A 27,301-nucleotide genomic window follows, 5' to 3' on the forward strand; every position below is an offset into this window, starting at 1 on the left:
CATAATAGCCAATCAGGAAATAGCACCTCTGTAGCTAGGTAAGATTGAACGCAACAACCAATGAAAATCGTTCACATGATTCTTCCGAGTGTTTCGTTGTAGGCTACTGCACACACATACACTGTGGAATCCGCTGGAGCTCATTACATCACTTTGAGCACAGAGTAAGTCGTCCCCTGTTTAAAGTTACAACAAATTCACAACTTGTTTGACAGAAAAAATGACAAGTTGATCGCTGTTAGAGAGTGTTGCCCACATAACTAGCATCTGTTTTTCAATGCTTAGCGTCATTGTAGCCTAAATTTAGCAACAGTTTACCTGCTTGTGCTTTCTCACTCACACACACACACACCATGCGTAGGCTGCATGCACACATGCGGACAATTAATACGGATTTACTGTAGAGAGAGTCCTGTAAAAGTAGCCTATACTGTTTGTGAAGCTGTCCTACTGTAAAACTAAACATAGCCTTCTGATAAACTATATAGAGATGGACATCAGAAAATTCTTCCTGAACAGAGGCAGAGGGAGAGGAACAGTGAGGAGAGATGAGGAGGATGAGGGAGGTATGATAATTTTGCCCACATTAACGGTAACATTAACATTTATGCTGGTAATAGCCAGTGCTGTGATTTGATCAATGGTTTAATTGCTGCATTTGCAAATGTAGCCTATAGTTTTTTATATTACCTTGTCTACATTATACTTTGCTCTCCTATTTGTCCATATTATTTATGCTGGTCTCTAGACCTTATTTTTGCAGTTGGACTAATGTTGGACTACTTTTTGCACCTTCACCATGACACTCACTCTCTTGACCACCTTACCATGCACACATAACTAAAGGACTACTGTTGGACTACTTTTTTTACCTTCACCATGACACTCACTCTCTTGAGCACCTTACCATACACACAGAACTACAGGACTACTGTTGGACTACTTTTGCACCTTCACCATGACACTCACTCTCTTGAGCACCTCACCATGCACACAGAACTACAGGCCCTGTCACTACAAGCGTCTCATGCTTGATCACCCTCAAGCACACTGGATTTTTTACATTTAATTTATATAGTATATTTAGTATTTAGTTTTGTTAGTTTTTCTTATCTCCTACTGTCTCTATTGTACAGTGGAGTTTGGTTATATGTTTATACTTATACTTATATTTACCATTTCTGCTGTAAGTGCATGTTGTTTGTGATGTCTATATGCTACCGAGACCCCCCTGAATTTCCCCTTGGGGATCAATAAAGTTTTTATCTATCTATCTATCTAATAATACACATAATCAGATAGCCATCTGTGTAGATTATTATATGCTACATTTGCAAATGATCACCAAAAGTCAGTATGAAGGCTTTAGTAGGCTATTTAAGCTACAAAGAACTGCAGTATTGCCAGGATGTCTATAGGACCCTTGCCTAGGAGGGAAGTATATCTCAATTTTGACTAAAAATAAGCTTCCCTTGTGTTAGTAGGAAAGCCTATTAAATTCATGCAGTGAGTATAGGCCTACTTATGCCTATGTGTTTGGATGTTGCTGGATAGTGGCTGCTACAACAATTGAGGGAGAGAGTGCTGAAGGAGGAGGAGAAGAAGGTCAAAGAGAGGGAGAAGAGAGGGGAGAAAGAGCACAGGCTGGGCAGTCCAGTACCAGGCAGGGGGAGGAGGAGGAGAGAGACAGGCAAGAAACGGATGAGAACATGATGGAGGCTAGACGTAAAACTATTCAGAGTATGGAGGAGGATGTCTGTGACCTAGGGGAGATATGTGATGGTCCAAATCAGGCTAGCCATTTATTTCATATTGCGCGCACAGTTTTTTTTTTTTTTTTTTTTATGTATTGGGAGTTGGGGGCCTGTGCCCCAGCAAAGCTCTAGGTCTAGAATCGCCCCTGGTCACATCTAGTCTTTAGGAAAGTTAAAACAAAACATGCCTTCAGGCACTGGCGTACATAAAACCATAGACAGTAAAAGATATGGACAGAGTCATCACATAGACGTCAGTCGAGGCGGGTGAAACAAATTTCAACCGTTTCCTGTTGGTCGACGAGGCTTTCTGCGCAGGCTCAGGGGACGTAGATGTAACATAGGCACGTAGTCTGACTTGTGTAACTCTTGTGATAGCTGCACCGAGAGATTGGGTATGTAGTAAACTCACGTATGTAACTGGTCTCCAGGTCATTAACCCTTTAGGTGAGAACAACATTTTAATTTTGTAGTGTCAAAACTTAGAATATGCACCTCCCACTAAATACATCCTAGAAGGGTAATAGTTAGGGATATACAAAAAATATTCATTATAATTGATTGCTAGGAGACTCATCTATATCTTAAAATGAAGTTTGAAAATCTGAGGTGACTGATATTAGCAGGCTAACAGCATTTGTGCAAAAAAGTTTGACCTAATGTGGGCGGGGCAGGTTGGCACACTGATTTTGGGGTTGGTTGCACATACATTCACTATGGCTATTTTGTGACAAATCTATAAACTTTGTATTTTACACATAAAAACATCATCAATCTTTATTTTAGCATTGTTATTGTAATTACTGAACATAGTTTTACATTTGGAAGCATTTCAGACATTTTTAAACATTTGAAGTAAAAAAAAAAATCGGTAGGGACCAAATTGGTCTTGACGGTGGGCCCTACTGAAGAAAAACACACAGGAAAGACATCAGCAAAGCCCTACAGGCAGTGATATAGATGAGCACTTCAAACAAAAGCAAAAGGGGTACTGCAAAGGACTATAACATAGGTGTTCCAACCAACCCCGACTACATGTGCCAACCAAACCCGTGCATGGGGCAGGTTGGCACACGTGCACAACACCACTTTAATCATATATAATTCAAAACAAGGGATAATTTGTTGACATTGAATGTATACATTTTGTAGCTGAGATCCCAAGCTTTCAGTTAATCACAATTTGACAATTTCAACGCAAATTTCAATGTAAGACGGAGAAATATAGCCGAGAGTGAAAAGTGTTCCAACCAGCCTCGATCTCCCCTACACTGTTTCTCCAAAGGAGGCCCCAAACACACCAATCTCAATAAATCTGCTTAATTACGGCGAAAATCACATAAACACTAAACTACATTTCTAACTCTGTTGCAGAGAGAGCATGGTGCCTCATGTAGTAGTCTCTCATATCAGCATATTCTGCCAGTGAGATCTGTGCTCATGATAAGAGTCAGGGAGGAGATAAGGTGCTTGTAGACAACAAGATCCAACTGTAAATCAGTTACTAAGCTGCACTGGAACACTGTGCTCCATTTGAAAGCCATCAACAACAGGGTCTGGTGATTCCTACTCATGTATTTAGTTCACAAACCATACAGGTCTATCTAAATATTGGAGTATGTCAATAGACTAATATGTTCACTTAAGTGAAGTAGGCTTCTGGTGACTTGACTATATAACATCAACTTAATGTTAAAGTCCAATGTTTTATGTAGAGCTTGAATGAATACATTTTCAGCTGTGATTCAGTAGACGTAGAGAGCATGTTACACTTCAGGCTTAGTGGTTCTCTAGTGCTGATTTCCAGTAAGTTCCTTTACAGCTCCTGGACATGAGCCACCAGCCTTTTATTCAGCGTCAGCCATATTTGATTTACCAGCTAGCTGAGACACTACAGACAACTACAGACAATTTTATTTATACAACTAAATTATGTTGTCTGTATGACATAACACATTTTCTACTAGCTTTATAGGCAGTTCTTTATCATTCCCAACTGATATTTGTAATTGAAAATCTGACTTGTTAATGTTTGGGGGCCTTGCAGACAAGCTAGGGACACATATGATGGCGGTACCTCCACATATAGTGAGTACTAAACTACGACATGACTTACTTCTGTGGTTGGATTCAGAGAAGATAGTTTACTTCATTGAACTTACAGTTCCTTGGGAAGACAGAGCGGAAGAGGCCAATGAGCTGAATAGAGCGAAATACACTGAAAATGCAGAGGAGGCAGCCAAGCGAGGTTGGAGTGCACGATTAAGGCCTATTGAAATCGGCACACGAGTGTTTGTGGCTAGGTCTGCTATTGGCTTGCTGTCTGAATTAGGCATTTGTGGACGAAGTCCAGACATGGGCAGTACTTTAATTATATGTATTTAAAATACATATTTAATTACTTTAGCATATTTTGTCGTTTGTATTTTGCAGGATTGGAAAAACTTAAATGTAGTTTGTAACAAAATACTTTGAGGGATTGTATCTGAGTATTTCAACTACTTAAATACTTCTCAAATAAGCCAAAATGTCATCACTCAATTAAATATACTACCCGCTATAACCATGACAATAGGCAATGCTTATCATAAAGCCAAAGGCCAGAATCTTGGTGAATCTGGTTTTAAGAATAGGCTGGGTGCCTGGAGATATCCTCTGGGCAATTCCCTATATTCAACTGTAAAGTTGACCTAAACATTTCATTATCTTTTTGGAAGAAAAGCATGAAATGTTTACCCATTTTCCATTTTTCTTGCTGTGGTATGCCACATTGTGACCAACTTAAAAGTGTTAGATCCAACTTTCTTCTATTACGATCCCCTCTGAACATTTGTAAAGTTGAAAAAAATGAAAAGAAAAGTCAATTGAGGGAGCCAAAATGGTCAATTTTATCACCCTTCTGTAAGGACAACACGGGTGTAAACTCAATTTGTTTGTTTTTTGTCACCCTGTAGACAACTTAAAACCCCTTAGAACATGTCAGGAAGTTGAAAGAAATTAAAAAGTAACTAGGAGTTTGATTTGTCAGGTGTGTTAAGTGCTACAAGACTAAAAATTTAAAACGATACAGATAATATACTGAGGGAGAATTAGGACCACGGCCTTTGACCCCATGACCTTGAGTACCTAATAGCTGATGTTCATTCTTACTGCAGGACAGTATTAAAACTTGGATTTGACATGAGAGTTTATGTAAGGAGTAACATCCGCTGAGATGTCCTGATATGCAGAAATAATGGAGGAGACAAAGACCTCCCGAGAGTGGAATTCTCTCCCAAGTGAATTAATTCCGTATATTGGGACACCTTATAGATTGTTATTCTGTTCATCCCCCATGTTGCCAGTAGGCATGCATTTATAGCACAACAAGGGAAATGTAGTTCAGTTTAAAAAGAGGCCAACCTGTTCAATTTGTTGTACTACTTTCATTGATTACGGAAAATGATGGTGGGTAGTTTGCTTTGTTACAGTTGATTCCACTGTTGTGAAGCCTGCTTGTGAGTTCAATCATTGATTACATTTTTTACCAGATCTACTTCATAGGTGCCCCAATGTACAGAATTAATAGCCCCTGCCAGCCAATCAAAAATAGTATTTCTTGTCTTTTGGGGATACATTTTCAATAATATGCCTTGTTAGTATACAATGATTATTGCGTGGGTATTTTTGTATTTCCAAATTACTAATTACTTGTATTTTAATTAAATGCATTTTTCACATCAGTATTTTGTATTTTATTTTGTTACATTTCATGAGCCAGTATTTGTAATTTATAACAAAATAGTTTTTGATGTATTTGTGCCCACCTCCGACGAAATCTAAGGCAGGTGGTAACATGTCCTTGGTTAGTAACATGTCCTTGGCAGCAGAACGAGCAAGCGAATGGTTGTGGGTAAGGAGAAGTTACCCTTCCTGGTGGGCAAGCTAACTGGCTCATTTGTTTTGTGTTTGTGATGGACTGTGCCTAGGTTGATGGTGGTTGGTTAAGAGTAATTTGGGTATTGGATATTTCAATGATAGATAGATGGATAGATAGATACTTTATTGATCCCCAGGGGAAATTCAAGGTCTCAGCAGCATACATACAACACAAACACATTCTCTAACAGCAGAAAGAGTAATTAAAGTATATAATATAAAAACACAACTAAGCAATATAATAAGGACAGTACAAGATAAAGAATATGCTAAATATACTAAAATACAAATTATACTAACTGACACTTAATACAATATATAAAAATATACTAAAATACAATTTACAAAAGTACAAATTATACTAACACTTAATCTAAATCAATTCTAAAAACAGTATCCACATAGTGGTGATTAATCAATCAGAGGCGCTTGCAATGGTAATGACTGTGACAATGACAATGTGGTAATATGGTGACAGCATGGAGGGGAGTGTCTCCATGACGCTGGTTTCACTGTTAAGCCTTCATGAGGTGTTGTGGGCCTAACTTAACGAAACATCGGCGAATGAGGGTGCCCACTTGATAACCCCAATGACATGCCGCATACTATATACTGCTGTTGGATGGGCCATTTGTCTTGTGTTTGTGACCATTTGTTGGCAGATTTGTGGTTAGCGTGCTTTTTTATAAGTTAATTTGAATAGGCGCTTCTGAATGTGTTTTTACCTTGGATTTTGATACAAGGGATTATAACATCTAATTCTGTGTATTAATGTAATGGATATGTGCATTGTTCATAATATGCCTAGTTTAAAACTGTTCTATTCTTTGATACAAATAATCTATAAATATAGAGATACAAGATCAGTATTGATCTGATCCCTCAGAGACCAACTATCTGTATGTGTCTTTATGACAGGTGAGCGTCATGGCTGAGAACTCTCTGGACCTGCTCTTCGAAACTCTGGATAAGTTGGGGTCTGCAGACCTGAAGCGGTTCAGGACGTACCTGTCTGAGAGGACGGTGGAGGAGTTAAAGCCCATCTCCAAAGGAAAGCTGGAGGACAAGGATGCTACTGATGTTGCATCTATGATGAAGGAGGCCTATGGGGGGGAGCGCTCAGTGAAAATGACTCTGACCATCCTGAGGAAGATGAACCTCAACGACCTTGCTGACAAACTAGAAGAGAGGTAGATATACACAACTCACACACACACACACACACACACACACACACACACACACACACACACGTCCTGAGCGGGACACTTTCATTTGCCAGGAAATTACAAGTGCAAGTGGTCCGGGGTTATTACCTTACAGTAAAATGAATTATTATTAGCAGGGCTTTGAACCAGAATTTTTTTCCAATTGGTTCGTTCCGAACAGAAACAGTATTTTAACATTTTCCGGTTTTTCACGTTCCTGAACCGGTTAGAACAACAAAAATAAAGTTAAATTAATAACGTTCCATGTCAGCTGCGGGACATACAAATAAGTAGTCTGATCATTAGGACTTTAAAATTAAATTGTTAATCTACATAATTTTCCTTAACTCTCTATCTTATCATCAAATATTAAAAAAGCTCTATAGGCTACATTATGCGGCATAACTGTAATTCTGACATGCCTACATTTTTTTCAGTATTATACATGAATTAAGACAAGGAAAATGTTTGCCATGTCATTTATTGGCAAGGTACTGTCAATACTAGCTGTCCAACATTATTTAGCTATATTTTTGTTAGCTTGACTAAGCAGATTTTTTCAACAATGCATGGGAAATTCATAGCCTAAATAGATAGAATATTTAAAACCAAACATTTGTGAAATACTTGGTACAATATTTACCTCTTATGATTGAGCTTGAGAGACAGGCTACAGCTTGGGATACGATCTTGATTAGGCTACTTGTTGGCGGCAGACTTCTCTATTACATTTATCCCGATGAGTAAATGACGGGAAGTGAACCTCACCAAGTCATATTGCACAGAAATCTTGTCAAAGAATGAAAAAAATAATGGTATTAACCCTTAGAACCCTAAGCTGTTTTTAGGGCATTTTCACTACCTTTATTCATAAGGATTTATTCTGGTCATTGTAAGTGCCACACACATATATTATATATTGTTTTTTTCAGGAGAGTCTAGGCTATTCAGATCTGCCATCATTTCATGTATTAATACTAGCATTGATTTTATTTTTATTTTTAAAGAATTAAAATATAAAAAGTGTATTATAAAAATTATTATATTTCGACATGTATCTCACCACAGCAAGCTCACAGCTCTACATGCATTTCATGTGTGTGTAGGGCAGACTGTCCTGAATCGGGCAATATAATTGCCATGTTGGAGGGATACTCTGGGGCTGAGCAATTTACAGAAATATTTGCTGTGTGATTTACGGAAATAAATGCCATTTTTTATTTAGTGATGAAAAATGACCTTTCTGCGCTCCATATCTGTGACACGAACTGATCTGACCTGACTTGACCTGAGGTTGCGTGTTAGCCTGCGTGCCTGTGTGTATGCAGTCATAATAATTCTCAACTTTTTACTGCATTGCCATGAACAAAGTAAAGGCAAAAAAGGTGTTTATTTGTTGAACAAATTGGGATGCAATGTGAGCCTTGAATTGGATGCCATGCAGGAATTTGCTAGGATCTCAAAACCGGAATATGAACATGCTTTGCCATAGAGAAACACATGATAGCATTGGATTATAAACATGCTTTGCCACAAGAACAGACAAAAACGTGGGGTAAGTCCAGCTATATAAAAATGATTTTGCTGTCACTTCGTCTGTTTTATAACCCAGAAGGATGTACTTGGTATCAAATGATAGCTCTGAGTCTCCTCTTTCATCTGACATGCGTGGCATATCTTAGCGATCACGGGTCCGCGAGTAATTCAAACGAGAGTAATGAGTGTGCAGCGTTGGTTTGTGTACATGACGTTATTATTTTGCAGTCACTTCTTCTGGTTTTATAAGCCAGAAGGGTCGATAAACATGGTACCAATGGATAGCCCTGTGCCCCCTCTTTCATCTGATATGCTTGCCATATCGATGTGATCACGGGTTCGCGAGTCATTCAAACTAGAGTAATGTGTGTGCAGGTGAACGCAGAGAAGTATAGACTGTAAATATGATGCAATTTGATTTAATTTCATGATTTTTTTTAATTTTCATACTTGATCGTACAGACAAGTGTGTAGTCTCGTTGGAAAGCCCCACTTCTGCTCTGTCGTGCAATAAAGGTTTCATCTCGCTGCGATGAACCGTTCCGGAGCAATGTAACAGAGAAGAAAGGGTGTGTTTTTTGACGCACTTTGCGTCAATCGGGTTCTAAGGGTTAACCGGTTACCATTATTTTAGATAAACGATTCTGTTCTGGAACATAACAAAATTTAAAGTTTCTGGTTTTGTTTCTCTTCCTAGCAAAACATAAAAAGTTTCTGGTTTTCGTTTTCGTTCTGTGAACCGGTTCAAAGCCTTGATTATTACATACTGTAATAAGATAAGATATAATACAAGGTAAGATAAGATTAGATAAGATAGTCCTTAAATTGTCTCCCAAAGGAGAAATTTGCAACCCCCCCCACCTCCAGAGACCAAATTTCCCTCACGGGATCAAAAGAGTATATATATACTTATACTTATATTGATGTTACCATAACTAGCCTCTTGACGACATTGAGCAAATGATAGACAATGATAGACAATCTGACACTATCAAACACAAAAGGGAACATCTTGATTTGGTCCGAAAGTGTAAAGCATTCAACAAAGAAAAATGTGGTTACTTTGAAGTATCTAAGATAAGATATCACAATAGTTTTTAGTTCTTTTAAGTTCTTTCTACATACAACAATCATTAGCTGATTTTGTCCTTGAATGGAGGAGAAAGGCTCAATGAATGCCTATGTCTGTGCCGAATCATTTCAACAATAGTAAATGCAACTGTATTTATCATAATACATTTCAGGACTTTTACTTTCGATACTTAAGTACATTTGAAGGCAAGTACTTTTGTACTTCCACTCAAGTGGAAATGTAAAAGGAGGACTTTTACTTTTACTGGAGTAACATTTCACCATGTGTATCTCTACTTTCACTCAAGAACAGGATTTGTGTACTTCGTCCACCACTGCACCATACACACTCACACACACACCATACACACTCACACACACACACACACACACACACACACACCATACACAACGGTATTTCTTCAGTACTCTTATGAATATACACACACACACACACACAGAGCCGGAGTTAATACACTTAATTTTACTGGGAAATTACAAGGTCCAGCGGCCCTTTCGGGGTGGGTGGGGGGGGGGGGGGGGTGCAACTTGCTCACTGAAACTGAATGTTAGATCTTCCATGTAAGGAGGACCCAACACACATTGTAATGATATTTTATTTTCGAGGGATTTTGAGATCTGGGGTTACTACCTTACAGTAAAATTAATTATTATTAGGCCTACTACACGTCTCCCCTGCCCACATAAGAGTTCGTCAGGGCCGTACCACTCATGCCACTGGAGGAGGGGCCGCTCATTTACTCCCCTAAATTATTGCAGATATAGACTTGGTTGCAACTTCCGAATAGCTTGAGCTACTTTGTTAATATTTGGGAAACTGCAACAGCAGAGGCCAGGCTGAAGTGCTGCGAGGGAGAAGCAAATGAACTTCGGAAACAATAGGCTACACTTAAGCTCACAATATTCAGACAGGCCCAAAATGTTAACGACCCACCGGGAATCCTCCCGAAGCTCCCGATTAACCACTCTTGGCCTACACACACACACACACACACACACACACACACACACACACACACTATACACAACAGTATTTCCCCAGGACTCTGAGAATATTATGTTGTATGTATTTAAGTGTATAATTTAAATGCATTTATAATGAATTTGCATTGTGTTCTTCTTACAGTTTCTCCAGGGATGTTGCAGAGTCAAGAGAGAGAGATGGTGAGACTTTAACACATTCTACACCTATACCTGTACCTCATGTCTGAATACTTTAACACATTCTACACGTACCTGTACCTCATGTCTGAGTACTTTAACACATTCTACACCTACCTGTACCTCATGTCTGAATAGTTTAACACATTCTACACCTACCTGTACCTCATGTCTGAGTACTTTAACACATTCTACACCTACCTGTACCTCATGTCTGAATAGTTTAACACATTCTACACCTACCTGTACCTCATGTCTGAATACTTCTCACTGAGTGCACTTAAATGATTTCTTATGAAACTTTTTCTTTTTACTTTTTGTTTGAGAGGGAGCAAATAAGAAAGATGGTTAAACTTTTATAATGACACACTTCTAAAATATGTACAGCATAATTATGATGCACTAGTTATGTATAACTAATATAATAATGAATCATAATTATGATCATTATGGTCATAAATTCAAATTTTTTCCATGAATCATCACTCATCATAAATTAAAATATACACAGTTTGAAGGTAAGTGCATACAGTAAATGTATATGTCATGCAAAAATGTATGTATGAATAAGCTGAGTACAGTGGATTGATTTCTTGTTATGCTTCTTTTTTTCCAGTAGATGCAATTCTGCAGGAAGTCAAAGCAAAACACAAGAAGTGGATGATAGAGAAGTTTGGTGAGATTCATGAGTGTCTTGAGGATGGGAAGAACAAAACACTCCTGAGTAAGATCTACACAGAGCTCTACATCACAAAGGGAGAGAGTGAAGGGGTGAATAAGGAACATGAGGTTTGCAGGACACAATCAAAATCCCAAAGGGCAAATGAAGACAAAATCAACTGTAATGACATCTTTAAGTGTTTACCAGATCAAGAGAAAATTCGAACTGTGATGACCACGGGTATTGCTGGCATCGGAAAATCTGTATGTGTGCAGAAGTTCATTCTGGACTGGGCAGAAGGAGGGACCCATCAGGATGTTGATTTCATATTTGCACTTCCATTCCGCCAGTTAAACTTGATGAATGATTCATACACTCTCCACCAACTCCTCCTTGACTTTCATCTGGAACTGGATGAAAAGGTCATGAATCCACAAATGTTCAGAAAGTCGAAGATCATATTGATCTTTGATGGTCTGGATGAGATCAAACTCTCCCTGAATGTAGAACAGAGCAAATACATACATGATCCCTTGAAGACTGCATCAGTGGATGTTTTGATATCCAATCTCATCAAAGGCAATCTACTGCCTAATGCGCTTATTTGGATAACCTCCCGACCAGCTGCTGTCAAAATGATCCCTCCTAAATACATAGACAGGTGGACAGAAGTACAAGGATTCAATGACCAACAGAAGGATGAATACTTCAAGAAGAAGATTGAGAATCCAGCAAAAGCGGACACAGCCATCGCTCACATTAAAAGGTCAAAGAGCCTCTACATCATGTGCCACATCCCTGTCTTCTGCTGGATCTTAGCGTCTGTGCTTCTGAAAATGATCAGTCTTACCAGTACAAGTGACTTGCCTCAAACACTGACTGAGGTCTATATCTATTTCTTGCTCACGGAGACAAATAGGAAGGGCCAGAAATATGGCAAAGGTTTTGAACGAGATGCTAAAAAACGTCTGGAGTTCAACAAAGACGCTATTTTGAAATTATCTGAACTAGCATATAAAGAACTGCTGAAGGGTAATATCTTGTTTTATGAAGACAGTTTGAAAGAGTGTGGCATCAATGAAGAAGACATTACATTGTACTCTGGTATGTGCTCTGAGTTCTTCACGAGTGAGTGTGCTGTTGACCAACATAAAGTTTATTGCTTTGTGCATCTGAGCATTCAGGAGTTTCTGGCTGCGTTGTTTGTGTTTCACTCCTTTGTGACTAAGAACATAGGAGCCCTGAGACAATTTATCTCACGAGAATCCCCTTCCAACCTTTCCATGACTAAGTTTTTAAGAACTGCAATAGATAAATCCATGCAGAAGGAAGATGGACATCTGGACCTTTTCCTTCGCTTCCTCTTGGGCATCTCACTTGAGTCCAACCAGAAACTCCTACAAGGTCTTCTGACACGCACGGAGAGCAGTTCAGACAGTCTCAAGGAAACAGCCGAGAATATCAAAATAATTTTGAGTGAGGACACAGAAGTCCCTGAAAGATGCATGAATCTGTTGCTCTGTTTATTGGAGATGAAGGACAATTCCCTTCATCAGGAGATTCAGCAGTACATAGACTCTGGAAAAGAGCTCTCACCTGCCCAATGTTCAAGTCTGGCCTACATGCTTCTGGTGTCAGAGGAAACACTGGATGAGCTTGACCTGGCTAAGTACAAGTCATCAAATGAGGGTCGTAGGAGACTGCTTATAGTGGTGAAGGCTTGTAGGAAAGCACGGTGAGTAAGAATAGCAGCTCTGTCATGCATTTGAATCTAAATTATAATATACTACAGAGCAACAAAATAGCTACTTAATACTGGTGTTGTATTGAGGTATAGTGGTGATGTAGACAGGGTAAACCCAGCCTGATCTGCAGGCAATTTTTGGTCTGGTGATTGCGAGACTAGTGGTGATGCAATATCTCGTTAAATTTAGATCATTAGCAATAACCAATCTGCTACATGTGTTATGTTACTGCAGATTGGTTGGTTGTGAGCTTAAAGAGGAATCCTGTGAGGTCCTAACATCTGCTCTTCAGTCCAAAAACTTCCTGTTGAAAGAACTGGACCTGAGCTTTAATCTTCTGGAGGATTCTGGAGTGGAGATGTTGCTGTCTGTTGGGCTGAAGCATGCTAACTGCAGGCTGGAAACACTGAGGTTAGTGATGTGGTTACGTTACAATATGATGAGGTCAATAAAATAGTTGTGGTTAAAATTACTCCAAGACAACTGGTGTGAGACTGCAGCTTTATTCTCGATACCGGGAGCATGTTACCCACAGCAAATGTCAAGTAACAATCCCACACATATGTGGGTGAAGCCAGTTCTTATACCCTTAACACACACACATGGAAAATCACAAGAGACCCCCCCCCCCCACAATGATCCATCCATCCAGTTAGTATTAACAGAGATAAGGATGTGACGAGATCCTTTAGCCTTCTAATGGCCTAGGTATGTTTGTGTCCTTGGGGTGAAGAGAATCAGACTGACCCTAACCCTACAGCAAAGAGTCTTCTCACTCTGGACATTTCCACAGAGGGAGACTTCGGATGAAGGGAACCATTTCCTCATAGCACATATGCACTGTTAAACTAAATATTTCAGTAAATGACAAACCTATATACATTTGTGTATTATACCACACCATTATACCACATAGTAACTGCAAGCTACTTAATACTAGTGTTGTATTGGTGATGTTATGTAATATCTCATTAAATGTAGATCATTAGCAATAACCAATCTCCTACATGTTACTGTAGATTGGTTGGTTGTGGTCTCACAGAGGAATCCTGTGAGGTCCTAACATCTGCTCTTCAGTCCGAACACTCCCTGTTGAAAGAGCTGGATATGAGTTCTAATTCTCTGATGGATTCTGGAGTGAGGTTGCTGTCTGTTGGGCTGAAGCATACTAACTGCAAGCTGGAAACACTGAGGTTAGTGATGTGGTTACAATATGATGAGGTCAAAACAGCTATAACTGTAGGCTACTTAATATTGGGATTGTATTGGAGGGTATAGTGATGATGTAATATCTAGTTACCGTCACTGTTGTGTGAGTCACTCACTGCATGTAATTGTGAAATAACACTGACTGCACGGAACATTCCATTTTGAGACATAGCCCTTTGAAATGACACATACCATATACTAATGTAATCTCTTCAAAATTCAAACCCCCAAAACACAGAAATATCAGTTTGCCAAGACCCCCCCACACACACACACACATTTCTGTTGAAAATGGACAAAAACCTAGAATGTATGACAGATTCACAATTGTATCCTCTACAGAACAGCAGAAAAACAGAATCAATTTGTCACCTTTTGTTCAAAAGTTATGATACATTTATTAGCCCTTTGCAGACGGCACAAAACATTCCGTTTTCCTTACTTAATGCCCTTAAGGCTTATTGTGTGGCCATGCTACATGGCAGAGATAAAATATACACATCATTGCAATGGTGGACTGGCAATGTGTGCGTTTGGGAAAAGTCCAGAACGGCTGTCCATCCGACGGCCGTCGACTGCCTGGCTCAGTTGCTCATCGCCACGTAGGGCTACTGTCTTTCCACATAAATATGTGTCATTCAGGCTTAATTACAGCTATCAGTATGTCTATGCTACCAGTTGTCATTGTCCTCCAAAAAAGTAAACATTTGCAGCATCGCGTTTACAGTGACACTGTAATTTACAGACCATTACTGTGAGTTTTTATACATTAATTTATGAAGAAATGCTGTTTTACTTAAATGGTGCATTGTCACTTTAAGAGCATTGAGTCTTTACATTCTCATAATGCCCTTTTGCCAGATCTTGTTTGTTTGAGCTACATTGATGCTCCAGATTCCGCTATGTAGCCAAGATGGCGTCTGTTGAGGGTGAAAAGTGTCCACCGTTCCACACTCAGCCGTTATGAGTTCCCTCCGGGGACTAGCAGGGCACTTTGTGTCGTCGGAATTTTCAGTGTGAATGCGCTCATGCACTCAAATTAGGTATTGGAAGTGCAGAAGTATGCCATCTGAGACAAAGCCTTATTTGCTGTTGTTAAATTACTTTAGGGTCATCACACCAACTCCTACAGATGGAGTTACTGTATCAGCACCTGTTTTTTTTTTGTGAACTTGAAAGGACGTGTAACGTTTTGTAAAATTATACAACGTGTCACATTCTGGAGTTCAGCTTCTGTCTATCAGACTATAATTGCCACTGCATACTGCAGACCTAAAAATTGGTAAAACCCTTTTTTTACATCTAGTATCCAAACACCTTGCATAGTATTTTGTCATATAATATTGTCAAACTCTTTTGCAGACTTGCTGATTGTAAGATCACACATAATTCCTGTGAGATTGTGGTGTCCGTTCTGCTGTCAACAAACGCCCTCATAAAGCTGGACTTAGGTGAAAATGATCTGGGGGATTCTGGAGTTAAGCTTCTCTCTAAGGGACTATCTAGTCCCGACTGCAAACTGCAGACATTAAGGTTGGTGCAGACCATGCATTTCCTGATATAATTTTGTATTTGTTTGTGTACTTAATCTTTCTTGTTAATAATATGTGTTCTACCAGAAAGACTCAGTAGACAGAATAGAATCAGTTAACAATTTAATGAGTAATGGAACGGCTTGGATACAAGCGTGATAGAGTCCTGAATAGGTAACAATCTTTGGCGTAGGCCCCGTCTCGGATCCGTCCAGCGATGAGCGGATCTCGTCTCCTGCCGATGGATGAAGGCAGGGGCGGGGAGCTTACCCCCCACGACGAGACGGGGACCAACTGGTGGCGGTGGCTGAAGGAAGATGATGTGGTAGGCAGACCGTTCCCGATGGACGTGGACTGCTGGCAGAGGTGGCTGGAGGGGAGGTGGAGGGGACGTCAAAGTCAGCGTACTGAGAAGCAGAAGCAGTGTTAGGTGGTACATATTTAAAGAGCCCACTGAATTCCTATAGGCTAGCGCTGATTGAATGAGTGAATGATCAGATTGCAGGGCTTTCCCGAAAGTAGGCAAAGCTAAGATTGGCTCCGTGTAAGCATGGGAGGAGTAAGCTACACTACGAGTCTTCCTAGTAGAACTTTCGCTGAAGCTATCATTTCTACCAGAAAGACTCAGTAGACAGAATAGAATCAGTTAACAATTTAATGAGTAATGGAACGGCTTGGATACAAGCGTGATAGAGTCCTGAATAGGTAACAATCTTTGGCGTAAGCCCCGTCTCGGATCCGTCCAGCGATGAGCGGATCTCGTCTCCTGCCGATGGATGAAGGCAGGGGCGGGGAGCCTACCCCCAAAAGGATGAGTGATGACCGCCAGGGCGGTGACTCAGTAATCTGGTTCTGAGAGGAGCAGAGACATTAGTATACATACAAGATGAATTAAACAGCATGACTGGGCCGGGGTGATGACGTTGTGCCAGGACGCCGACAGAATTTTAAGGTAGCAAGGTGTTAACCATAAACCTAGAGTTGTAGTGGGGCCCGCAGCATGCTTTCGCTTTAGTGGGATTTAGAAGCTTGACGAGCTGGGCAACCAGCGTCTAGGGCAACCTAGACCAATGCGGCGGCCGGGCAACCGGCGTCCAGGGCAACCTGGACCATAAGCACTTCACGATCTGGGCGCCCAGTGACTAGCAAGCTAGTACATCGTGACGAGCCAGGCCACCGGCATCCAGAGCAACCTGGACTTTAGTGCTTATGCGAGCTGGGCAACCAGCGTCTAGGGCAACCTAGACCACGAGACGTGCCGGGCTACCGGCGTCCAAGCCACCCTGACCATTAGCTGGGCAACCAGCGTCTAGGGCAACCTAGACCAACGTGACGGCCGGGCGACCGGCATCCAGGGCAACCTGGACCGAACTGGGCAACCAGCGTCTAGGGCAACCTAGACGAGCGTCACGAGCCGGGCAACCGGCGTACGACGCGACCTGAACCATGAGCTGGGCAACCAGCGTCTAGGGCAACCTAGACAGACATGACGGCCGGGCAACCGGCATCCAGGGCCACCTGGACCAAACTGGGCAACCAGTGTCTAGGGCAACCTAGACATGCATCACGAGCCGGGCGACCGGCGAGAAGTGACCTGAACCATAAGCGTCGAACGAGCTGGGCAACCAGTGAAAAGGGCAACATGCCCATGGCTGAGACTAAATCACCACAAGCTACCGGCATGCTGGGCCCCAATACGTTTCAGCGATTAGTGCAAGGCGAATGCCAGAATTTAACCACCGCCACCAGGATTTGTGAAGGTAAAATGAGGTACCTGAGTTAACATGGGAGAGCAACTTCTGAGCATCGAAAATGTCAAGAGGAGTTAGTTTGATGCATCCTGATGGATGACGTGGATAGCCCTTTTTGGCCGGCAGTCTTGGCTGCGCCGATGCGGAATGAGTGAGAAGTGAACCTCTTTGGAGAGAGGTTACATTTAAGCAGCACGTTAGCTAGATGGCTGCTGAAAATCAGGTAAAGTGTGAGCCGTAGTTTAAGGTAGTGAACGGGGACCAGGGAAGCAAAACATGGTTAGGGTTAAAAGGTTAAACATGATGTACAGTACTCAGGATCAATGCAGGGGAATAGAGCTTGTGGTTGCAGATGCTTGGGGCCGGAGCAATGAGTTAGTTGATATGGGTGCTTGAGTATATTCGCATCGAAGTCATGTGGTTTAATATTTAGCATAGATGAGCATTATGACTAGTTTTGTAGAAGACTAGTGCTTGTGAAGCCAGATGTGTGTTCTGGTTCGATAGCTCACCTGCAGCGGCTAGAGTGAGATGAATGCATTGAGCTGCAGACCCAAGGCCAAGATGGATGCGTGTGAGCTACACCTTAGCACCTGCTCTTGGAAAGCCCCCCAAAATAAGATGAGCAGCATCAGTAATGCGAGGGAAGCATGACCTTGCGACGTAGACAAAGGACTTCTCAGGACAATCCATGCCTGTATGTGACAGGAGGAAGAAACATATGTAACTGAAATATGACAAGACAACGAACAGATGAGTGCTGGGGTACCACCATGGTGCTTACTCATCTCAGAGTGCAGAGGAGCTGAGCGAGCTCGCTATACCAGCTGCACCACTGTGGCAGGATAGTACAGTTTAGAACTGGCTGCTGGAGAGACAATGAGTAAAAGTAGCAATGAGGAGAGAATAAGCAATACATATCGCCCAACTGGATGCAGAAATTATATTAGTCATGCGCCAAGCACTGGCCCCTGAGTGAGTGGAGGGGTGTGCATTCATGGGACATTCCATGTGGCCGGGACATTTTTAATCAAAGCGACTGACAATGTACCCTGGGAATCCAGAGTTCTCACGGAAGCGTTTGCTCAGGGAGACACTCGAGTCTGGCAAGGAGTATGATGCACGTAACTTTTGCCCCTTGCATCGCGGGGAACCAATATATCTGTGTAGCTGATATAGCGGGCCAGAGGCGATCTAAACAGATGACAGACGTAGTGTCATCCAATTGCGTCGAAGTCCGGAATCAGGCAGTTAACATTGACCGTATAGCGTTATCCTGAACTATGAGCTGGGCAACCAGCGTCCAGGGCAACCTAGACAGACATGACGGCCGGGCAACCGGCATCCAGGGCCACCTGGACCAAACTGGGCAACCAGCGTCTAGGGCAACCTAGACGAGCGTCATGAGCCGGGCAACCGGCGTCCAAGGCAACCTGGACAGTGAGCTGGGCAACCAGCGTCTAGGGCAACCTAGACAGACATGACGGCCGGGCAACCGGCATCCAGGGCCACCTGGACCAAACTGGGCAACCAGCGTCTAGGGCAACCTAGACGAGCGTCATGAGCCGGGCAACCGGCGTCCAAGGCAACCTGGACAGTGAGCTGGGCAACCAGCGTCTAGGGCAACCTAGACAGACATGACGGCCGGGCAACCGGCATCCAGGGCCACCTGGACCAAACTGGGCAACCAGCGTCTAGGGCAACCTAGACGAGCGTCATGAGCCGGGCAACCGGCGTCCAAGGCAACCTGGACAGTGAGCTGGGAAACCAGCGTCTAGGGCAACCTAGACCAACGTGACGGCAAACAGGTTAAAGCTAAAACAATTCTCCCACAATGCAAGTGAAATTGAAAACAATTTAGAAGGTAGAGCACAATAACGAAAAGTGCATCAGTGAGTGCCGGTTTTACACAGTCAAGAGTCAGTTCTAGACAGGAAATAAGTGCTGGGATTAGGAAGGCTAGTTTTAAGCCGTGCTACAAGAGGAGATATCCTCGAAAGCGCTGGCCTTCGGGAGATTTGTGAAGACGGAGGGATGACCCCCCTCCAGTAGACGTCAAAGTCAGCGTACTGAGAAGCAGAAGCAGTGTTAGGTGGTACATATTTAAAGAGCCCACTGAATTCCTATAGGCTAGCGCTGATTGAATGAGTGAATGATCAGATTGCAGGGCTTTCCCGAAAGTAGGCAAAGCTAAGATTGGCTCCGTGTAAGCATGGGAGGAGTAAGCTACACTACGAGTCTTCCTAGTAGAACTTTCGCTGAAGCTATCATTGATATCATGACAGGGTTTTTTCTTTGAAGCAGGTGGGATGTATAGCAGAGAACTGCCAAAACGTGAAGCCGAGCAAACAGAAGTTTTATTTCAGAGAAGTCTTTAAGTAATAGTCCAATGCAAAACATTCAATCCAACTCAAAAGATGTGTGGGTAGCAAACAAAATATACCTTCACAAACTCCAGAAAATAGGTGTTACAATATCGATCTTCCTCTACAAACATCCACGTTCCTCTGTGCTCTTCCATGTGCCATGTTCATCTGGCTCTTCCAATCGCCAGAGTTGGGAGAATTCCCAGTGAGCTTAGAAACAGGCATCATATTGTTGTTTATAGGCTATCAGTTCAGTTCTGTGTGATCTCAGCCCCACACTCTCACTCCCAGCGGCCCCTCCCCACAGACCTGGTAGCCTTCTAACGAAGCAACAGCTGTGATGAACGGTCATGAAGGTTCACCTGAGAGTGGCCTACAGAGCCTTACTGAAAGTTTTAGATGGATGGTGGCGACATCCATTTAGTTGCCCTGGACTACCCTCCTAATAGGAATAGTCCCAATAAATACCTTGAAGCCATCCTTAATCAATCAGAGTCACTGGAACACAGCTGCCACTCCAAGAATTCCTGCGTACTTGTGGCCCGACTTCATAGAATAAAAGCCTACACTGCTAGAGCAAACTTGAAATAAAAAATGTTTTATAGGCTATGTTTATTTGAGTTGTCATGATAACATATTGTAAATGTTGTGCAACAAGCATACAAGCATATTTAATGTTATTTAATTAATTAATTAATTAATGAATGTATCATATCTTCCACTGGATATTATATATTTTTTCTGCCGAACAACTACATGTCAATCTGACCAATTTCCGGCTCTAACTGGCTAAACTCTGCTGCCATCTTATTATCATAGCATGTACAGATAAGCCAGTACCAGAGACAACAAGGAAAAATGTGTGTCATGGTGTGCATGTGAATGATCTCTGCACTGTTGGTTAAGGGTCTCTTGATTTGTTTTTTGCTATTTATCAGGGCACACCGTCAAACTATAACCTTTGTAATTTCCCCCATTCATCCTCTATAAAGAGGCTTAACAGTACACTTGTAATACCTTTTTGTCCACTGGTGGTTGTTTTGGTGCTTTTTTGAGTTGAATGGAATGTAGTCCTACCTGCAAACAATGTAAGATATAGATTAGTAAGATAATAGGCCTATGCTGACTGCATCAGTACTCAAGGTATTCTAAAATTTGTTTTAATAGTCCTAACTATATTGAAGTCATATTTCTGGGACTATTTTCTTTCACTCATTCAAATGAATACAAAGACAGCAGAACTCACAGGGAAATTCTATGGAAAACTATGTTTTATGTGACATCCATAATGCCAATAAAATGTGATGGTATGGTATGATGTGAATGATTACATGAAATTTGAGCATTTGCTATTTTTGGCTGAAGAATGTACATGAGAAAAAATGCACAAAAAATGAATGTTATCATTCACATCATACAAATTCCAAGGCATTTCACTGGCGTTATGGATGTGACAAAAAGTAAATTTTCCGTGGAATTGCCCCACACAGTTCTCCAGTTTTTCCAGCACTTCATAAAACTCTCATAGTTTGAGAACTTTCAATTATTTGTAGGATATTGCTTGTTCACAACTTGTTAGCTGTGTATGCAAAGACAGTTCAACATTTTGAATAAAACATATTTTTGGGAATGCTTTAAAGCAACACCAAAGCACTTTTCTCTGTTGCACGCACGCTATTTGTTTACCAGCACCGTGTTTGCAAATAACCATGTCCACAGACAAGGTAGAGTTGCATGATTTTATGAAAGTATGATGTATTGCGACATCAGAATCTGATGAAAGTCAAATTTGTAGTTTCTTATGTCTCATTCCATCGAACTACAGATCCGCTACCCAATCTTGCATAGTGCGGTTATAGCCGATAGAGCGTTGCGAAGCCAATGCAGAAGTGGCGTTCACCCTGTTACGAGTTGATGTACCACTGAAACGATTTTGGAAACATTATCTTAAGGTACAAAAAACTCTTTGGTGTTGCTTTAAAGACTTTTTGTTAGTATTATTTAATTTAAGCTATTTCCATGTTGAAATACATTTTATCGATATGTCATGATGGCAATATAAAATAAACACTGCTTACAATGGTGTTAGATTGCAATAGCCTATGACAAAATGTAATGGATTAATATTCAAGGCTATTACAGTTGCTGACATACTCCGATTCTCTGGCCCTCTCTTATAGCCAGGCATAGTGAGCTGGCCCTCTGAAGAAAAAGTTTGGGGACCACTGGTGTAGACAGTATATCTTCCATTTGTTATCTTTTGTTGTGTTCTTATGCAGGCTTGCTGACTGTAAACTCACAGAGAAATCTTATGAGATGGTGGCTTCAGTTCTACAGTCACCAAACTCCCTACAGCAGCTGGACTTGAGTGACAATTACCTGGGGGATTCTGGAGTTCAGCTCCTCTCTAAGGGACTGTCCAGTTCCAACTGCAAAATACACACATTAAGGTGGGTGCAGACATTTCTTTGTAGTCTTAGGTCATGTCCACACAAAGACAGTTTTTGTTAAAACAGTAACGTTTTTTATTGTTTTAGCCTTGTTTCCACACGACCACGGGAATTTTAGGTGACCAAAAATTATACTTTTTGAAAACGAGTTCCAGTTTGTTTTTAAATTCCGGTTTGCACTTGCTGTGTGGACAGCAATCAACATTGGCGATGAAGACATAGCCCCATTACCTCTGACCCTTAAACCCAGCTGCACTCGACCTGGCACTCATTACAGTATTGCCTGGTAATACTAGTTTTCATACATGACATTAGCCTACCTAGGATTACACTCAGTAAACACAACAATCGACTGCTGTGCTGTGCCAATATCTTATCATGACTTGGTGAACAGTGTTTTCCCTAGGCTATGTGTTTTCCCAATACATTCTACTGTCAGTGACTGATGTGAGATAACTAGTGAAAGGTTATTAGGGCAGCTCCATTTTAGTTTAAATTAATTTGTGCATAGTGCTGGTGTCATTCATTTCTTTCACATGTCTCACAACATACTGTAAATAAATGCATTCATAGTCTAGTGAAGTCAGAAATGAACCTGTCTACGTCTCTTAGAAACCATGTTAGCCTACATTAGATGTACACTCAATGTGGATGCACGATTTGATACATGGCAAAAACTATTGACTGTTAGCAAAGGTAAATGGCATCATAGAAATGTATTATAATGTGGTAAATGAACTTAGTTGAACAGTTAAATTGAAAACTCAGGTTGAATTTCTCACGAAACTGCTTCGGAGAACGCATAAGCTGTATAAAATAGGGAGAATGTTTTTGTGTGAAGCTCTGCACCGCCAGGTACCACATAGGCTACAGGCCTGGCATATGCACTACAGTGTTTTCGCTCGTTTTCACCTCTTCGTGCAGACGCAAGACTTTTTTTTACCAGTGTCGATAAAGGTGTGAAAGCGGCAAGACATGTGTAGACATAGCCTTAGGCTAAGTCCACTCTTCTGAATCTATTTTGATACAGATTTTCGGAATAATGATAATGTACTTAGGTTTTTTTATTATAGTTATCCGAACATTATTGGAGGAAATGCTTTTTTCAGGCTTTTTTCAATGCTTTTTTCAGGCTATGTTTTCGATGATAACCCTTTGTCAGTCAATCGTGAAAGTAATTAACTGTGTGTATAACTGTTTTGTCGTTGACCATTGGCACCGCCAGCTGTAATCCTGTACTCACTGTGCGTACATTTTTTTCATCGCTTTATCATTCATTCATTCATTCACTATTAGGCCTACAACAATAAAAACATCTTGAGTAATGTGTTGATTGAAACATGCTTCGCGAATAAACGATAGCCTGTTTGGGGCTAAAAGAGTGGACTTCTCAGCATAAGGATACATTAGAAGATGATGATTGGTGTAAACCTTGTCAAGACATGATGAGAAATTCTGGTGCTTAAAAACGCCGTTCCATTTGCCTTATTCACCCGGAGGCCAGAACGAGGCTACATGGTACACTTGCCATTACACCTCAGTCCAGCAGATGGTGGTGGTAACGCACTCCGTTTGCAAACTGCCAAAAGAAAAAGCTCACCGACAAAGAAGGGTTCGCTGGCCTGTTCTTCTTCAGTAAGTTTTTTTGGCTGGTGCCTGGCCACACGACATCTTCATGAAAATGTACCACATAACCAAGATACATTATTCCCCCTATAATGAAAATGCAAGGTGTAGCAGTGTTTCCTCTAGGATTTTTTTAAGCAGTGGGGGCAGGCCTGTCCGAAACCCCCCCCCCCCCCCCCCCCGGCTCACGGAACTGACAACTGACACTTCGCTGCCACTTATATGTATTCCCCTCTATTCACACACAATGAGACATTATTTTATGATTGAGCAGTTGTGATTGAGCTGTATATTTGGAGAATCTACAACAGGTCTGCACAATGAATTTTGAAAGGCAACTGCGACGTCTGCCCCATTTCTGATACCGTGGGGGAAGAAAATGAAACCGTGGGGGGCCGCAGTCAACATAGAGGAAACATTGTGTAGTGATAGATGTTGATTTTTACTTGATGCTGCATTTAGATTTCCTGACACATTAACGATTCATATACCAGTAGGCAAGTAGTCCTCTTTAATTTATGCAGTTTGTTATGCTTTTATGTTAAAAAGAATGCATGCCAAATATTAACCTTCCAGATGATAGAGCAGACATAACATTCTAAATGAGTAATTTTATATCATGGGTTTCCCCTAGAAATTTGTCCAGCAGCAGTGCTGTTATGTGCAGGAAGCTGTAACCAAGCCACACTACAGGGATCCGGGGACAAGGCCCCTCAAAATAAATTTAGAATATTTTAACATTTAAATGCATCAATCTGGTGCACTTAAATTCAGAGGTAGATGGAAATATTTCTGTGTCCGCCTCCTTGTTGTCCCTGTCAGGGTTGCCATGGTGTGGACACCTCAAGGCAAGGCAAGATACAATATACCATTGAAGAGTGGGTATGGAATAGTGCAATATCAGTATAGACTTTTAAGATTTAAATATACATATAGTACAAGGCGTTCAGTGCAATGATATTGTGTATTTTGTAATTGTAAAATTGAATTATACATGAGGTAGATGAGCAGAACAGTGTTGATTGACTTTGTTCAGTGTAATGGAAGCTGTCTTTGTGTCGGCTGGTTTTGGCGAGCAGTGCCCTGTATCACCTACCAGGAGGTTGAATAGGATGTGAGGGGTCTGCAGAGATTTTTGCTGCCCTTTTCCTGACCCTGGACCAGTTAAGAAATAGTAAAAAATAGTTTAGGTTATATTTCAGCAGTCCATGAAATTATGCAGAAGCGGTCACCTGCAGCTAGTTAAGTATAAGTATATATACTTTTTTGATCCCGTGAGGGAAATTTGGTCTCTGCATTTAACCCAATCGGTGAATTAGTGAAACACAAACAGCACACAGTGAACACACAGTGAGGTGAAGCACACACTAATCCCGGCGCAGTGAGCTGCCTGCTTCAACGGCAGCACTCGGGGAGCAGTGAGGGGTTATGTGCCAAGGGCACTTCAGCCGTGGCCCACTGGTCAGGGCTCGAACCGGCAACCCTCCGGTTACAAGTCCAGAGTGCTAACCAGTTGGCCACGGTTGAACTAACTGTAATACAACGACCACATACTATATCTTTCTTTTTCAAGACTATCTGGGCCACCCATATCTGGGAAAGGCTATGTGATTTGCATATGTCTTAGGTCACGCTTTTTATCAAGAAATCATTTGCGTCTCATTATTATTTTTTTCATATTTTTCCAGTAATGTCACTCGGAAGCAGGGCCATGCAGCCGAACATTAAACAAAAGGGATAATCATAATATTTGATCTTTTCTCATGTTGTTATGCAGACTTACTGACTGCAAACTCTCAGAGAGATCCTGTGGAATTGTGGCTTCTGTTCTACAGTCACCAAACTCCCTGATAGAGCTGGACCTAAGTCACAATGTCCTGAGAGATTCTGGAGTTTATCTTCTCTCTAAGGGACTGTCTAGTTCCCACTGCAAACTGCAGACATTAAGGTTGGTGTAAGGCCATGCATTTCCTGATATTTTGTATTTGTTTGTTTCCTTAATTGTTATTGTTAGTAATATGCTATGGTGACAGTGAAACAACAATATATGCAAGTTGTTCAGCTGAAGAATTTATACGACATTACAGATAAACCTCAGCCATCATTTACAGATAAGCCGGTACCAGTCAACAAGGGCAATATTGGCTGGTGGCGAAGTTAGGCCAATATATTGTTCAATGCACCCCTACAATTTAGCTACATCATACCTAGCACTACATCGTAGTAAAATCTATCAGGTGTGTGTGCATGTGTGCTTATGTGCGTACGTGCGTACGTGCCTGCCTGCGTGCATGTGTGTGTGTTTGTGGTGTTTGACCAGTGTACACATGAATGATTTCTGCACTGTTGGTGAAATGTCTCTTGATTGTGACTGTGTAAACACTATATCTTCCATTTATTCATGTTATCTTTTGTTGCTCTTATGGAGGCTTGCTGACTGTAAGCTCACAGATAAATTGGGTGAGATTGTGGCATCAGTTCTACAGTCACCAAACTCCCTGCTACAGCTGAACTTCAGTAACAATGACCCGGGGGATTCTGGAGTGCAGCTTCTCTCTAAAGGACTGTCAAGTTCCAACAGCATACTGCAGATATTAAGGTTGGAATAAGGCCATGCACTCATTTCCTGATATTTATTTTATTTGTTTGTTTGTTTAATTAGGCAAATATTGGCAGACACCGTTGTTAGGACAATATGCCATTCATTAGATCCCTACATATACAAGTTATCCACATTACATCTTATTAAAACCTTTTAGATTTGTGTTTGTGTGTGTGTGTGTGTGTGTGTGTGTGTGTGTGTGTGTGTGTGTGTTCTATGTCATTACAGAAGAATAATGTCTCCTGATTATGTGTTTTGACTATTGTTACGGCCGGCTCAAAGGCCGTAACATAAAATGGAGACGGAAATCAGAGTTTATCAAAAATAGAAAAATTTATTTCAATAAATAATCATTCGGATTAATGCCACATTCACACCAGATCCATAGTGTGTACGTTCCATCACAGCTGTGGCATGGTTGTGTGTGTGTTTGTGTCCATCTACGCCTAGCAGACAATGGGGTGTAAATGCTATTGGAGTTGGTGTCTATGTCTGTGTAAGAATAAGCAAAGTGAGACGCGTTGATGCTCTACCTGACTTGGAACCTGATAAGAAATGGTAAACCAAACTCAAAATAAAAAAATTGAGTGATGAGAAAAGTAGAATTTTAATTACAAATGTAAATAAACTATAATATAATCCCCGTCATTATTGTTATAAGCAACACTGTCGTCACAACCACAAATGTAG

The 27,301-nt window shown here is 41.2% G+C and overlaps 2 protein-coding genes across 3 annotated transcripts in view; both read left to right on the forward strand.

Annotated features, from left to right (window-relative positions):
• The window catches only part of LOC143119761 (NACHT, LRR and PYD domains-containing protein 3-like), a 203,447-nt gene that overhangs the window by 72,253 nt on the left and 103,893 nt on the right, over positions 1 to 27,301 (forward strand). The window lies entirely within an intron of this gene.
• The window catches only part of LOC143119735 (NACHT, LRR and PYD domains-containing protein 3-like), a 58,571-nt gene that overhangs the window by 19,136 nt on the left and 12,134 nt on the right, over positions 1 to 27,301 (forward strand). Inside the window, exons 2-10 of one of the 2 annotated variants that reach the window (XM_076281327.1) lie at positions 6,591 to 6,862; positions 10,635 to 10,672; positions 11,286 to 13,065; positions 13,310 to 13,486; positions 14,095 to 14,268; positions 15,647 to 15,817; positions 22,213 to 22,383; positions 25,787 to 25,957; positions 26,438 to 26,608. In XM_076281327.1, the coding sequence (XP_076137442.1) occupies positions 6,600 to 6,862; positions 10,635 to 10,672; positions 11,286 to 13,065; positions 13,310 to 13,486; positions 14,095 to 14,268; positions 15,647 to 15,817; positions 22,213 to 22,383; positions 25,787 to 25,957; positions 26,438 to 26,608 (3,116 nt within the window). In that variant the 5' untranslated portion in view covers positions 6,591 to 6,599. The remainder of the gene's footprint in view (positions 1 to 6,590; positions 6,863 to 10,634; positions 10,673 to 11,285; positions 13,066 to 13,309; positions 13,487 to 14,094; positions 14,269 to 15,646; positions 15,818 to 22,212; positions 22,384 to 25,786; positions 25,958 to 26,437; positions 26,609 to 27,301) is intronic. The other variant, XM_076281328.1, reaches the window with a different exon arrangement.

This window comes from Alosa pseudoharengus, unplaced genomic scaffold, assembly GCF_046254945.1.
Source record: "Alosa pseudoharengus isolate Yale_2024_CS ecotype anadromous, Long Island Sound unplaced genomic scaffold, YU_APseudo_1.1 YU_APseudo_1.1_scf_1, whole genome shotgun sequence".
Taxonomy (NCBI): Eukaryota; Metazoa; Chordata; class Actinopteri; order Clupeiformes; family Clupeidae; genus Alosa; species Alosa pseudoharengus.